At 37.0% G+C, this 12,921-nt stretch overlaps 2 protein-coding genes across 2 annotated transcripts; both read left to right on the top strand.

The window, feature by feature from the left end:
* Positions 1 to 9,485: 9,485 nt before the first annotated feature.
* CTRU02_209501 (fructose-bisphosphate aldolase) lies at positions 9,486 to 10,455 on the top strand (the record flags this gene model as incomplete). Its single annotated transcript, XM_070205277.1, has 3 exons — positions 9,486 to 9,580; positions 9,635 to 10,014; positions 10,064 to 10,455. The coding sequence occupies 3 exons, from the start codon at positions 9,486 to 9,488 to the stop codon at positions 10,453 to 10,455; spliced, it is 867 nt and encodes a 288-aa protein (XP_070060925.1).
* A 483-nt stretch (positions 10,456 to 10,938) lies between these two features.
* CTRU02_209500 (uncharacterized protein) lies at positions 10,939 to 12,814 on the top strand (the record flags this gene model as incomplete). Its single annotated transcript, XM_070205276.1, has 2 exons — positions 10,939 to 12,597; positions 12,650 to 12,814. The coding sequence occupies 2 exons, from the start codon at positions 10,939 to 10,941 to the stop codon at positions 12,812 to 12,814; spliced, it is 1,824 nt and encodes a 607-aa protein (XP_070060924.1).
* Positions 12,815 to 12,921: the final 107 nt, after the last annotated feature.

The raw sequence follows: 12,921 nt of genomic DNA, 5'->3' as shown, positions 1-12,921 counted from the left end.
AATAGATCGTAGATCTTCAAAGGTCTTGGTGATCAGTCAAGGCCTCAACAAGAGTCGTAGAGTAGTCGTCACTTAGGTATAGCTGAAAGTACCGGTTAGGGTAATCACAAAGTTGATTGCTGAAGAACTAGGAAAGGTAGGACTCGAGAGGACTCGAGTCCCAACTATATACAAGTCTGGTTCCATGCTGAACACTTCCTGATCCTGGGGGACCGACACCCAGGACGTCGGTCTATCGCCATGGACCGCCCTTGGCACCGTCGGTCCTGTCCCAGGACCGCTTATCGTCCGTCGGTCCTGCTTATCGTTACGTGACCTGTATCCTAGTTCTTCCGTTCCGTGGGGGTTGTTACGACGTAACGGCTGACGGCCGTCCCTATAACCGCTGAGCCCCTGCGGGGTCGTCGTCAGTGGTCTGTTAACTATCGGGTCGTAACACTTAGGTTATATTATATATAAGTCCGAATAGTACCTTTTGTTTGTTTTACTATTCCTAATCCTAACGGGGTCTATTCCTCGTTTATACGGATCCTATATATGCTAAGGACGGACTCCGTATTCTTAGCATATAGATCTAATCTCTTATCTTATCGTTACGTAACTTATACTATAGTTCTTCTATTTCTAAGTAAATCCTTATTATTCTTATAATTCTATAGTATAAATATCTTATTATAGCTGCTTAACGTCTAAATAAGTCGTTTAGCTATTATCCTTGTTTATAAGTCGTAATATTAAGTCTTCTTTCTAAAGGTTTTATCTTCAAAACCTAACATAAGTAGGTCGTTAGTCCTAGGTTAGGGATTTATTAATCATGCTTCCCGATTTACTTATAATGCTAATACTATGTTAGGTTATATTTAAAAATCAAAATAATCTAAGTTAGTATTTCGTTCTACTTATAAAGACGTTTTTTATCGCTTTAGTTCTAACGACGTTATGCTATATACTTACTACTTCCGTATAAAGCATATATATCGGATAGCAGAAAGCGTAAAAACTTATTAAGGTTATAAAAACCTAAAGCATCCTTATAATAGTCTCGTAGTAGCGTCTAGTCGTAAGTCTTTGTAGCGTTCGTATGCTTATATATATACTAATTAGTTATAATAAAAAGGCTAAGCGATTAGCGTTAAGAGTAGGAAGAGAAGGAAGAGTAGGCTAGTAATATACTACTAGATCTTTATAAAAAGTTAATATAGGTTTAAGCCGAGGTAGCTAAAGCAGTTAGTCGATTATCGTAGATCCGTATAATTTAGAAGAAAGTAAAAAAGTAATATATAAAGACGTTTTCTCGAAGGATATAAAAGTTAGAAGAAGATAATGTTCTTCCTATATTAGATATTTATAAGAATAGTATAGTTAGTAATCTTTAGTTTTAAGGTATAGAGAATAATCCGGATTAAGTAAGTTTTAGTATTAGCAAGGAGTTTATAAATCTTAGCTTTTTATTAAGGGATTCGTAGTTAGTATCTTCTAATAGTTTTTAGTTACTTTTTAATATTCCTAAGTAAATAAATAGTTTTCCTTATTATAGTCTATCTATTTCTGTTAGTAATTATATATACTTATAAGGTTGCTTAATATGCTAGTAACTAGTAGTATCTATTAAGGCTATTATCGCTAGCGCTGCTAGCATCGTTTCTTATTCTTAATATTATTACTAATAGGTTATAAGTTCGTCTTTTGTATTAATAATATTCTTAGCTAGTTCCTATATATTATCTTCGTAACTATATCCTTTCTACTTAATAAGGTATTAATATCCTTTTAGTTTTTTAAAGTAGTCGATAATTCGTTCGACTTTATACTTTAGTTTGTTATCTTTTATAATAATAAGGTTGTTTATCTATAATCTTTATAATACTAGTTTAAATAGCGAAATATAGAATGTTAGAAAATACTTTATTATATCGAGTAGGTCGAGTTCGTAATTAACTAGTAAAACTTTTCGGAAGATCTTAAAAAGTCTAAGTTTTTTAAAGTCTAGTTTATCGTTTAGTCGTTTTATTTTAATATTTCGCTATATAAAGTAAGCGCTATCTCTTTCTTTTAAGGTTAGTCTCTTAATCCTTCGTTTATTACTAAATTTCGTTATTCGTTATTATACGAATTCGAGTTCTTTATATATGTTATCTTAAATATCTTTAATTTATTTAACTATAGCAATAGCCTTAAGTATTACTAGGCTAGCTTAAGGTTTTCTATAAGTAGTTAGTTTAAATCTATAATTAAGGTAGAAGGGGGATTCCTTAATACTTTTTCTAGTTACGCTATTATAAGTAAATTAAGCTATTAGTAAGAATACTACTTAATTATCTTAGTTATAATTAACATAAGCGCGGAGGTAGGTTTCGAAGATCTAGTTAACTCTTTCTATTTATCTATCGGTTTATAAGTAAAATACGGTAGATATTGCTTACTTAATACTAAGTTACGATATAATTAATTTCTAAAATTTAGAAGTAAAGATCTTATCTCTATCTAATATAATTTCCTTAAGTATTCCGTAATTAGTAATAATATACTTAAGGAATATATAAGCGAATTCTTTAGTATTACTTACTTCTTTATATAGGATAAAGTAAGCATACTTTATAAGTTTATTAATAATAACGAGAACGCTATTAAAATAGACTTTTATAAAGGGTTTTTAAGACTTCGGTAGTTTAATAATAAAGTCGAGTAATATAAAGTACTAGGCGGTTTATAGTATAGGTAAAGGTTATAATAATCTATAAAGTTAGTATTAAGCTAGTTTGCTTTTAAAATAAACTTTATAATCCTTAATTATTATTACGATACGTTCTTTAATAACCTTTTTTCTATATTATTATCGTAATCGTTTCTAAGTTTTTATAATTCCTTAGTAACTATATGCTAGCTAAGCATAAAACTTTATAATTACTTTATCGTCTAGTCTACTAGTCAAGCTAGTACTAGATTGTCTAGCTATTATTAAGAGTTTTATAGTAAGTACGAGGTCTTTATTCTCGTTATATTTAAGAATTACCTAGGTTTTATTTAGTACCGGGATATTATAATCTAGTCGTTAGCTAAAGGCGTTAGCCTTGCCGTTCTCTAATCCTTTCTAATAGATAATTCGGAAATTAAATTCTAAAAAGAATTCTAACTATCTAATTTATCGTTTATTAAGTTCTTTCAAAGTAGTAAAGTAGGTTAGGTTCTTATAGTCCGTATATATAAGTACTTAGTAGATAGTTCTTAAGAGTTAGGGTTGCTATTCCTTAAATACTTTGATAATTGCTATAAGTTCTTTATTATAGATCTAGTAGTTAAGTTCTAATCCGCGGAGCTTGCGTAAGAAGAAGCTATAGGGGTATAAGCGTCTTTCTAAGTCTTGTTAAGATAATTATACTCCTAGCGCGAAATCTAAGGCGTCTATTTCTACTTCGAATTGTTTTAGTAAGTTAGGAATTATTAAGACTAGTTTACTAGTAATACGGTCTTTAATTATTTAAAAAGCGGTTTCCTATTTTTCTTTCTACTTAAATAGTTAGTCTTTCTTACTAAAGTCTATAAAAGGTATGTTAATTTTTCTATAAAGTCTAATAAACTTTTAATAAAAATTAATAAATCCGAAGAATCCTTAGACTTCTTTAAAGTTTGTTAGTATTAGCTATTCTTTAATAGCTTAAACTTTCTTTTTAAATATACTAATATATCCGGGAGTAATAGTAAATCTAAGGTATTCTACTTCTTAAGTATAAAATATACTTTTCTTAGGTTTAACTAGGAGTTTAGCATCTTAGAAGGCTTAAAGTATAAAGTATATATACTCTTTATATTATTCTATCGTTAATAAGAAGATAAGGATATTGTTAAGGTAGACGATTATAAAGATATCTACGTATTTCCTAAGAACTTAGTTAATTATGTTTTAGAAAGTAGCTAGGGTATTAGTAAGACCGAAAGGCATAACGAGGTATTCGAAATATCTTCTACGTATTTTAAAAGCAGTCTTCTATTCTTCTCCTTGCTTTATTTTAATAAGGTTATAAGTATTTTTAAGGTCTAGTATCGTAAAGTAGTTAGCTTTATAGAAAAGTCGTTATAATTCTTCGATTAATAATAGTAGGTACCGATTTTTAATTATTATTTCGTTAAGTATTTAGTAGTTAATATAAAGTTATAGTTTTCTATTCTTTTTTAATACGAATAGGATTAGGCTTCCTACTAGTAATATTAATTCTTTAATATAGCCTTTCTTAAGGTTTTTGTCGAAGTATTTATTAAAAGCTTCTATTTTTATTAGGTTAAGTCTATAGATTTTATTAAAATTAGGTTCCTTCCCCTCCTTAATAAGGATTTCGTAATCGAAGTTTATATATTTAAGTAGTCTAGTTTCTAGTTTAGCTACGAAGAGTTTTTTATAAACTTTATATTCTTCTAAGATAGATAGAAAGGGATCGTTTTTTTGTTTAAGATCCGTTTGCTTTAATAGTCGTAATACGGCTTCTTTTACCTTAAGGTAGTAGATATATCGTTTTGCTATTCCTTACTAGATAGATCTATTTAAAGCCTAGGTTTTATAAGGCTGCTTAAGGACTAGATCGTCGTTATCTTAATAAAGTTAGCTTATTTTCTAATCTATCCGTAGGTTATTCTTTTCTAGCTATAGTATTCCTAATATAATATTATATATACCGAGTTTAGCAATATCGAATTAAAGTTATTTATTTCGATCTAGGTAACTTATCTCGAAAGGCATAGTCTTGTTTTTAATAATTCCTCCTTTATACTAGACTTATTCTCCTTCTATATTGCTAAGCTAGTATATATATTCCTTCTTCTACTATAATAGTTATAGTCGGTTTACTACTTAGGGTAATATAAAATTTATTTCGGCTTTACTATCGATAAGTATAATAGTTATTATATCGTTAATAATAACTATAAGTTATAAATATACTTTCTAGTCTAGGAATGCTAGATAGATAAACCTTATCGTTATTACCTATCTTAGTCTTTTATTAGTAAGTAAGTCTAGTTTTTTAACTATTCTAGTTATCTTAGGTAGGTAATATACTTCCTTTCTTGTTATGCCTTCGTAAGGCGGTTTTCCTAGAATTAAAGCCTTAGGAGGCTTAATCCTTCTTATAAAAGTCTATAAGCTTTTACCTTTTAGGTTATATAGATAAGGCATTCGTCTATTCGATATTCTTCTTACTTTATATTTTTATTATAAGTATACCTTATAAAGTATTATCGGCTAGGGGTAAATATAGTAATATTGCCGTCGAACTTCCTAAGTTCCTACCTTATAAAAGTATAAGCAGTATAGACGTTTCGTAGGGGGGTATTATCGTATTTCTTAGGTTAGAAGTAGTATTCGTATTTTTCTCCTATATACGTCTTATAATAGTCGAAAAAGTACTAGGCTTAAAAAAGGTAACGATAGCTTAGGTTTATAATCCTAAGGTAGGGGTAATCTTCGATCCTAAGTTATAAGGTATAGTATGTCTTAGGTCTTATATTTAGTATGTTATAAAGTTTAATAAATTACTTATTATTATACTAATTTACTTACTTATATATAATACGTTTAAGGGTATTATCTTTCTTAAGTTCCTTTTTAAAGCTAGTATCGTCTATACTAAAGGTAAGCTAATAAGCGATCTCTGTCTAAGTATGTTAGTAGGCAACGTTATAAGGTTCGTCTAAGTTGTAAAGTAAATCTTTTCCTTCTCCAAACGTTTAGTTACTAGTAAGACTAAGGATTTATTATTTAGTTAGGGGGTTATATTAATATTTAGGTTCCTTATCTAAATCTTCTTTATTTTCGAATTCCTTAATTCGATTTATTTCGTATTAAACTTATGCTTCGGAGTCTCTAATCCTTTATTAGGTTTCTTTATTATAACCTATAGGATTATCGTAGGTAGCTTGCTTTAAGGTAATATATAAGGCTAACAAGCCTGCGGGTTTAAGTTATTATACTTATAGTATCTCGTTAAGTTATTTAGTAGTTTTTCTAATCATCTTACTATTAGCCTAGGAGGCTATTATAAGGGTTTTGCTAGTAAGTTAGTATCTTATTATTTCTTTATCGCTAAGGTATATAAGGTATTTATTATTATAGTATCCTATCTACGATAGGGATACGTAAGGTATCTTAGTTACTATACTAGCTTGCTTAGTTTGCTTAGGTATTAGCTTTTAGTTAGGCTTCTTAGATTATCTATAGTTTCTAGCAATATATCTTATTTTTTCGTAATTATAATACTTAAGGTTCTAAGGTTTCTTATCGTTACTTTTAGTAGTAGTACTAAGGTTTATAAGTTTACTATATTATCTATAGGAAGTATTTTATTAGGTATTATTCTAGTTATTATAAGGTTTATTATCGTTTTGCTAGTTATTAAACTTATGCTAAGGCTGCTATTAGTACTTACGTCTTAAGTTTAGGTTTTATCTTTTTTCTCCTCGTTCCTTTCGTCGTTTATAAAAGTAGTTATCGATCTTAATAGTATATTTGACGTAAATAAGGAAACTAGGGTGTTACGGTCAGCTATCCGACAGTAGGGTCTGCTAACAGAAGTTGGGGATTGACGCTAGTAAACAGTATTGTCGTGTCGTAAGTCTGGTTCGTAGGTCGTAGGCTGTGTCGTAGATCGGTAGTCAGAGGCTAAGGTGATCAATCTTAGGCTCAACAAGTATTCGCAGTGAAGGTAAGCTGAAAGTATCCTGAGGATGAATACAAAGTTGATTGCTGAAGAGCTATGGAAGTCTGACTATGAGTCGAGCTCAGGTCATACTATATACAAGTCCGAACAGTACCCTTTGTTTGTTTTACCGTTCCTGATCCTGACGGGGTCCGTTCCTCGTTCATACGGATCCCGTATGTGCCAAGGACGGACTCCGTATTCTTGGCGTACGGATCTAATCTCTTATCTTATCGTCACGTGACTTGCACCATAGTTCTTCCGTTTCCGAGTGAGTCCCTGTTGTTCCCGTGATCCTGCAGTACAAATGTCCTGTTCTAGCCGCCCGACGCCCAAGTGGGTCGTTCAGCTGTTATCCTTGTTTACGGGTCGTAACACTATACTATAATATACAAACCTAATTCAGATAGAACTAAACTAGTATTGAGCTTAAATAAGTATAATTAAGTAAGAATAAGTTTGCCTAGGCAAGAATAAGTTTGCCTAAGCAAGAATAAGTTTGCCTAAGCAAGAATAAGTTTGCCTAAGCAAGAATAAGTTTGCCTAAGTAAGAATAAGTTTGCCTAATGCAGCGGGGTAGGGAAAAGGTTTGAGGGACATGGTGGATTTGTATGAAACTTTGTATGGGCACTAATAGAGGGCTGGTTAGGCTTAGGCAGTAGTAGGAAGGGAGGAGGGGCATCGAAGAACAACATAATCACTTACACACTCGTTTTTCAGATAGGTAATAATTATGCTCTTTTAGTTCGAACTTTTAAGATATCCTCATGATGCGAAAAATTCATCCGACTCTAGAGCTACTTTGTGATATTCCATCTATGAAGAACGATTATTCGGCGCTTGGTCAGGCTTATATTGAGATATGAGCTTCTGAGAGTCCTGCGTAAAGGTTCAATTGATTCATCATGTGTGGAACCTTGATCCAGTGGCCCCAGGCTAAAGGACTTCTCCCCAGCAATCCCACAATCTCGAACGATTCTTAGAACTTCTAATAACGATACGAGGACTCTATCCCTTTCGATTGCGATTGATTAAACGAAGTCTAGTCAGGCTTGCGTCGAAATATTGAGGCAAAAGGAGAAGGTTTATAGCCTTAAATGGTGCTTGACGATAGCGGGCGGAGCGTATTATTGAGGCGCTGTGGCCTACTGTATCCGAGTTCGGTTTAGTGATATAAGTCCTGTTCGCACCGTTGCACTAAGCAAGAATAAGAAGGTTCTACTAAGTCTAGCTAAGGCCGATCCAGTTAATAGGTTACATGAAACACTATAGCTATCTAAAACAAGGTAATTGTCGAATGGACTCTCTGTACGATCGTACTGTCATAAATGTAGGGTGAACCAAAGATTGTATTTTCCGTGATTACCTTTCCTAACTAGATGTTGCCTCCCGTACGAACAGATATATCTCTGTCCATACCTGGACATGAATCCTGCAAGTTGGGTAATGAACCATGATCCCTTCCTCAGACATACAAGTGTTACAGCCCTTAGTCATGCTGCTCGTACACTCATTTGCCTGTGACAGCCTTGTCGTACGGTCATGTGACTGTCGTTATTCCAACAGTAATACTAGTTTAGTTACTAACAATAATCAAGATCATACTTTATTCACGTTATACTTATAAAAAAATTATTTGGCTTACAGATTTATGACGCTATATCTTATGAGCTTAGGTAGGCTACGAAGCCTAACTTTTGACATCAAGATTTAATGCATATTGCTTATAGGGGCTCCTCATCATTCAACAAGACTTTATGATACTTTTACAGGCGACTTTCAACAAAAGAATGAGATATTCGGAAGCTTGTTAAAGGGTCAGAAATACTAGGGGCGGGCTCTGATCTATTTACGTTTTGGCTACCATTTGGAAATGTGCAGAATTAGGCCTGCGTCAAATAACCTTGACATCTTCAAAGAATGATTTTTCTATCGAAATTAACGGGTAAGAACGAGAATTGAACCCTTGAATGTTTTGAAAACGCACGACTGTAGATTCTTCCTCCTCGTAATGTGGTTCCGGACACTAACGACACAATTATTCAACTAATTTCTAGATTAATGAAGTTATTTTTACCAGCCGGGAACGGCTCTCTCTCATGGCGACCACTTTTCATGGGTTTCGTAAAACCCATCGAATCCATTCGATGAAGGAGAATGAGGTAGAACATATGCACTAGGTGCGGCTCGTACACTACTGTGATTAAAGATGCCATCGCCTAAAACTCAAATTCCAACGACTCAACATCTTTCTTCCTAAACATGTTACAGTTCAACTGTCTGGTTTCACAGCTCGTCGCTATTGTCCCAAGGTGTTTGATTGATATCGGCTTCAACACCGAAACCCCGATGCCATCGGTGAGAATGCCGATGGGCTGGAAGAACCTCGGATGTTAAGCTTTAAGATGCCAGTACCGGCCATTCGAAGACTGTAATAGCCAAAAGAAAATCAATAGCATTTAAAACTGCTTTGTTTAGAAAAATGTGGTGTTGGAGGGATGCGACGTGGGTAAGAGATGATGAAATAGTCTCCGTTATTCGTCGTGATGACGGATATTGTACCAAGGCGAAGGGTCGAATTGAAGTAAGGTACGTACCGCTGGTGCCCCACTCCAAACGGTCGGCCTGAAAGCCGTAACGTGGGTCCACCAGACGCGGGGCAGCTCGCACCACGACTTGCTCATCAACGACCAACGCCTACTGATAAGGTGTCCCATATCCGCTGCTTCACCACTTCGAGTGTCTTTACAACTTGCCTAAATCTCATATTTCTTCTTCTTTCAATCAAAAGTCTTGATAATGTCGGCCTGGTCGGAGCAAAAATCACAAAACCGCACGTTGCAGATACTCGACACTGCAACCAAGGGCAAATATGGTGTTCTCGGCGTGGTCATGTAAGCCCCGACCCTTGCCAATACCTCGCGAATGAGCTTCTCACTTCTTAATAGTTACAACATCGAGCATCTCACTGCGGTTGTAAAGGCAGCAGAAGCAAAGAGATCACCGGTTCTTATCCTCCTGTTCCCGTCTGCAGTCACACAGCTACCTACTCTTGCGTGGGCAGTAGCGGCAGCCATAAAATCAGCTACTGTACCTATAGCATTGCACCTCGATCACGCGCAAAATGAGGACCAAATCAGAGAGATTGCTGCCACTCTGCCTTTCGACTCTATCATGGTTGATATGAGCCATCACGACCATGAGGATAACTTGGCCAAGACCAAAGTTCTCACAAGAGTCTGCCATGACCACGGGATCGCCGTCGAAGCAGAAAGTGGACGAATCAACGGTGGAGAAGATGGTATTGCAGATACGGGAGACTTGGAAGGTGAGATACTTGGTTCGAGATTCTTCGCACAGTCGACTGACAGTTGAAGCCCTTTTTACGAGCCCTGAGGAGGTGGAAGACTTTATCAACGCCGAGATCGACTTGTTAGCCCCTAGCATTGGCAATATTCATGGCGACTACGGGCCAAAGGGTCCACAACTGGATTATGAGAGACTGGCGAATGTGAATAAGCAGATTGACAACCGTGTTTTGATGGCGCTGCACGGCACCAACGACTTTACGCCCGACATTATGAAGCGATGCATTGAGAATGGCGCTATCAAATTGAATGTGAATAAGCTGCTGCTTGAAGTTTGGAACGTTCACCTTAAGGAGAACGTAAACAAACCTTTGACGCAGCTTATGGAAGACGGTATCAGCATTCTGCAGAAGGAGACTGAGAGGTGGATTGATATCTGTGGTAGCGCAGGAAAGGCATGAATGCTCCAATGATTGATGGTAGCAGCTCAGTGTATCGAGGTTTTGAAAATCACAGACCTCTCATTATTGCATCAATACTTTTCATGTTCCTTCCCGGTTCTGATGTGGGATCTTTGCTTTTATGCAAGAACGATTTCGATCGAAATGCCGTCATTCGACTTGGCAAACGTGACGTGGAAATGTGGCTTGCATGTTAGCCAATGGCAATTGCCTCATACCTAGTCCCAGGACAAAATGGACAGTCTGCAGTGTGTCCAAATCGCGTTAAGACATTGAGCCTGAGTTTTCAGGCTCTTCCAAGAAAGGCAGCTAGCTTTTGTCCAAGCCAATTGTCCTTGCGGTTTGTCCTGAAAAGTGGCAAAACGAGTGACTGAAGCCCAAATCCTGCTGGCATCGTACTTTAAAACCTCAAGCACATGCACGTCGACTTTGAATTAGTATTACCCTCTGCTATTTCCTTTTGATGCTGTTGTGCTTTTCATCATGGCAATGTTCGCAATGGAAACCACAACCTCAAATTCAAATGCCTACAACTCATATCAGATGGGCAGATTTCTAAGCGACAATGACTATCCGATAACTCTATCCGCTTCCGCTTTTGAACCAAGTGTCAAATCTAGAGTGAAACGAGCCATTGCCGAAGTTGATGGCATGGTTGCCGGCATCACCTTCTTGGATAAAGGAGGCCAAATGCCAGTTGCGGACGTTGTTTCTGATATTTGGGACCTGACACATGGATTGCAGGACGATGGCCAACACCTGTTTTCAACTGAGACGATAGTCCCAGATACACCAAGCAGACTTCCTGAAGCGACTTATGTGGCAAAACCCAGGTGTGATGATCCGCACCGAGCGTGGACCGCACTTTCCGAGCTAAAAGACGGCATGCGGCGCCAGTTCGACCGCTTCTGCAAAATCGCTTCGTATGATAATGTGCCAGAAATCATCAGGCTTCGAGACTTTTACACGAGTGCCAACGCAATGAGCGACATGGGCCTCCAAACCTATCGCGATGTTTTACAAGGCTCAGTACCAGACACGCTGGCAGAGGTATTCGCTTTTGCCGCATTATCGTACGCGATATCAGACATTTTGCTACATCATGGCCGAATGCGTGAAGAAGAAATTCTCTCTGGTTTGTCCCGGTGGAGAGATTGTATCAACAACTCGGAAGAGAGAAAAGCATTCAATTCCCTATCGGCGGAGATGTGGTCACTCAACCATCTCCCTCCACTTTGTCAGGTTGCTGAGAGATGTACGGAACCAAATTCGCAGTCATTTCAAGAAAACCTGCGACAACAGATGAGCCTAGATGAGAGCTTGGAAGCAATACTGGCGGATATGAACTCAGAGCCTACTTCCTTAGGTTCAGGCCAGAGACAAACCCAGAATGTCACCGCAACTAGCTTCCAGCAAGTTGCGTGTGATACTTCATCGGGGCTTGGGCTACCATCTGAGGACAATTCAGCAGAGAAATCGACTAGCAATGACTCTGTTAAGTACAAGAGTATGGAGCAAGATGTGTACGATCTTACAGATCGAACGTCAGAGGCGTTCGGTTTTAGTCAACTCCTCTCGTTCAGCAACTGGGGTGAAAATGCCGAGCTCAAGTATCCGGTTGCTTTGGATGCCAGTGTCGCAATGGCAGATTTCGATACACTCGGTAACAACAACTTCATGAATTATGTTCCGCCAACAAGGGAGCATCTTCTCGATTTTTCACTTTCATCATGCCCATCTTTCACGTCAAACCCAACCACAAACAATGCTGCTAGAAAGGAAACTGCACCCCGGCTTAATTTTCAACTTTGCGATCAGGAAAGTGACAGCCCAGTCTTCAGGCTGCGAAATACTGTTATGTTTCACGCTGTGCTTATCTTCACAAAAGATACTGGAGATTATTTCTTCCTGTTATCCAATCGTGGAGCCACCGTCACTTGCCAGAAGACCGGATCGGGCTATGCAAGTAGCAGATCAAAAGCTGAGAGGAAGCTACGAAAAGAGTTTTTCAAGCCACTGAAGAAGGCTATGGCTTCCAATGAATCTTTTTTAGCACTCCTTTCAGTGGCCAAAAAATTCGTCGTTGTCGGGAGCTTGAGCACACTCGAAGAGGTCCAGGATTACCTCCTTGCTCTTTCCACTGTATTTCATCCCTCGAGTCCAGGTTCAAGATCACAAACCTAACTGGCAATAGCAACTAATTAGCCCCGAGGACCATGTGAGCTTCGTCAGATGGATTTTCAATAACCCCGGTGAAGCCGAAGTAAAGCAACATTCACCCTCTCTTAACCGAAAACGAAAGACACCGAGTGATGGCCCGCCAAAGAACAGTGTCGCTGAAAAACGTCAAAAGCAGTAAGATTGCCGGCTATGATCTAAGCTCTATCAACTTAATACTGACACCATGCAGGCGTCTGTACGTTTGCCAGTTCCCCAACTGTAACAAAACGTGCCAGACACCATCAG

The sequence above is a fragment of the Colletotrichum truncatum genome, assembly GCF_014235925.2.
Source record: "Colletotrichum truncatum strain CMES1059 chromosome Unknown Contig_0006, whole genome shotgun sequence".
NCBI lineage: Eukaryota > Fungi > Ascomycota > Sordariomycetes > Glomerellales > Glomerellaceae > Colletotrichum > Colletotrichum truncatum.
Note: the sequence above shows the minus strand (reverse complement) of the source record. Positions and strands in the feature narration are given on the sequence as shown.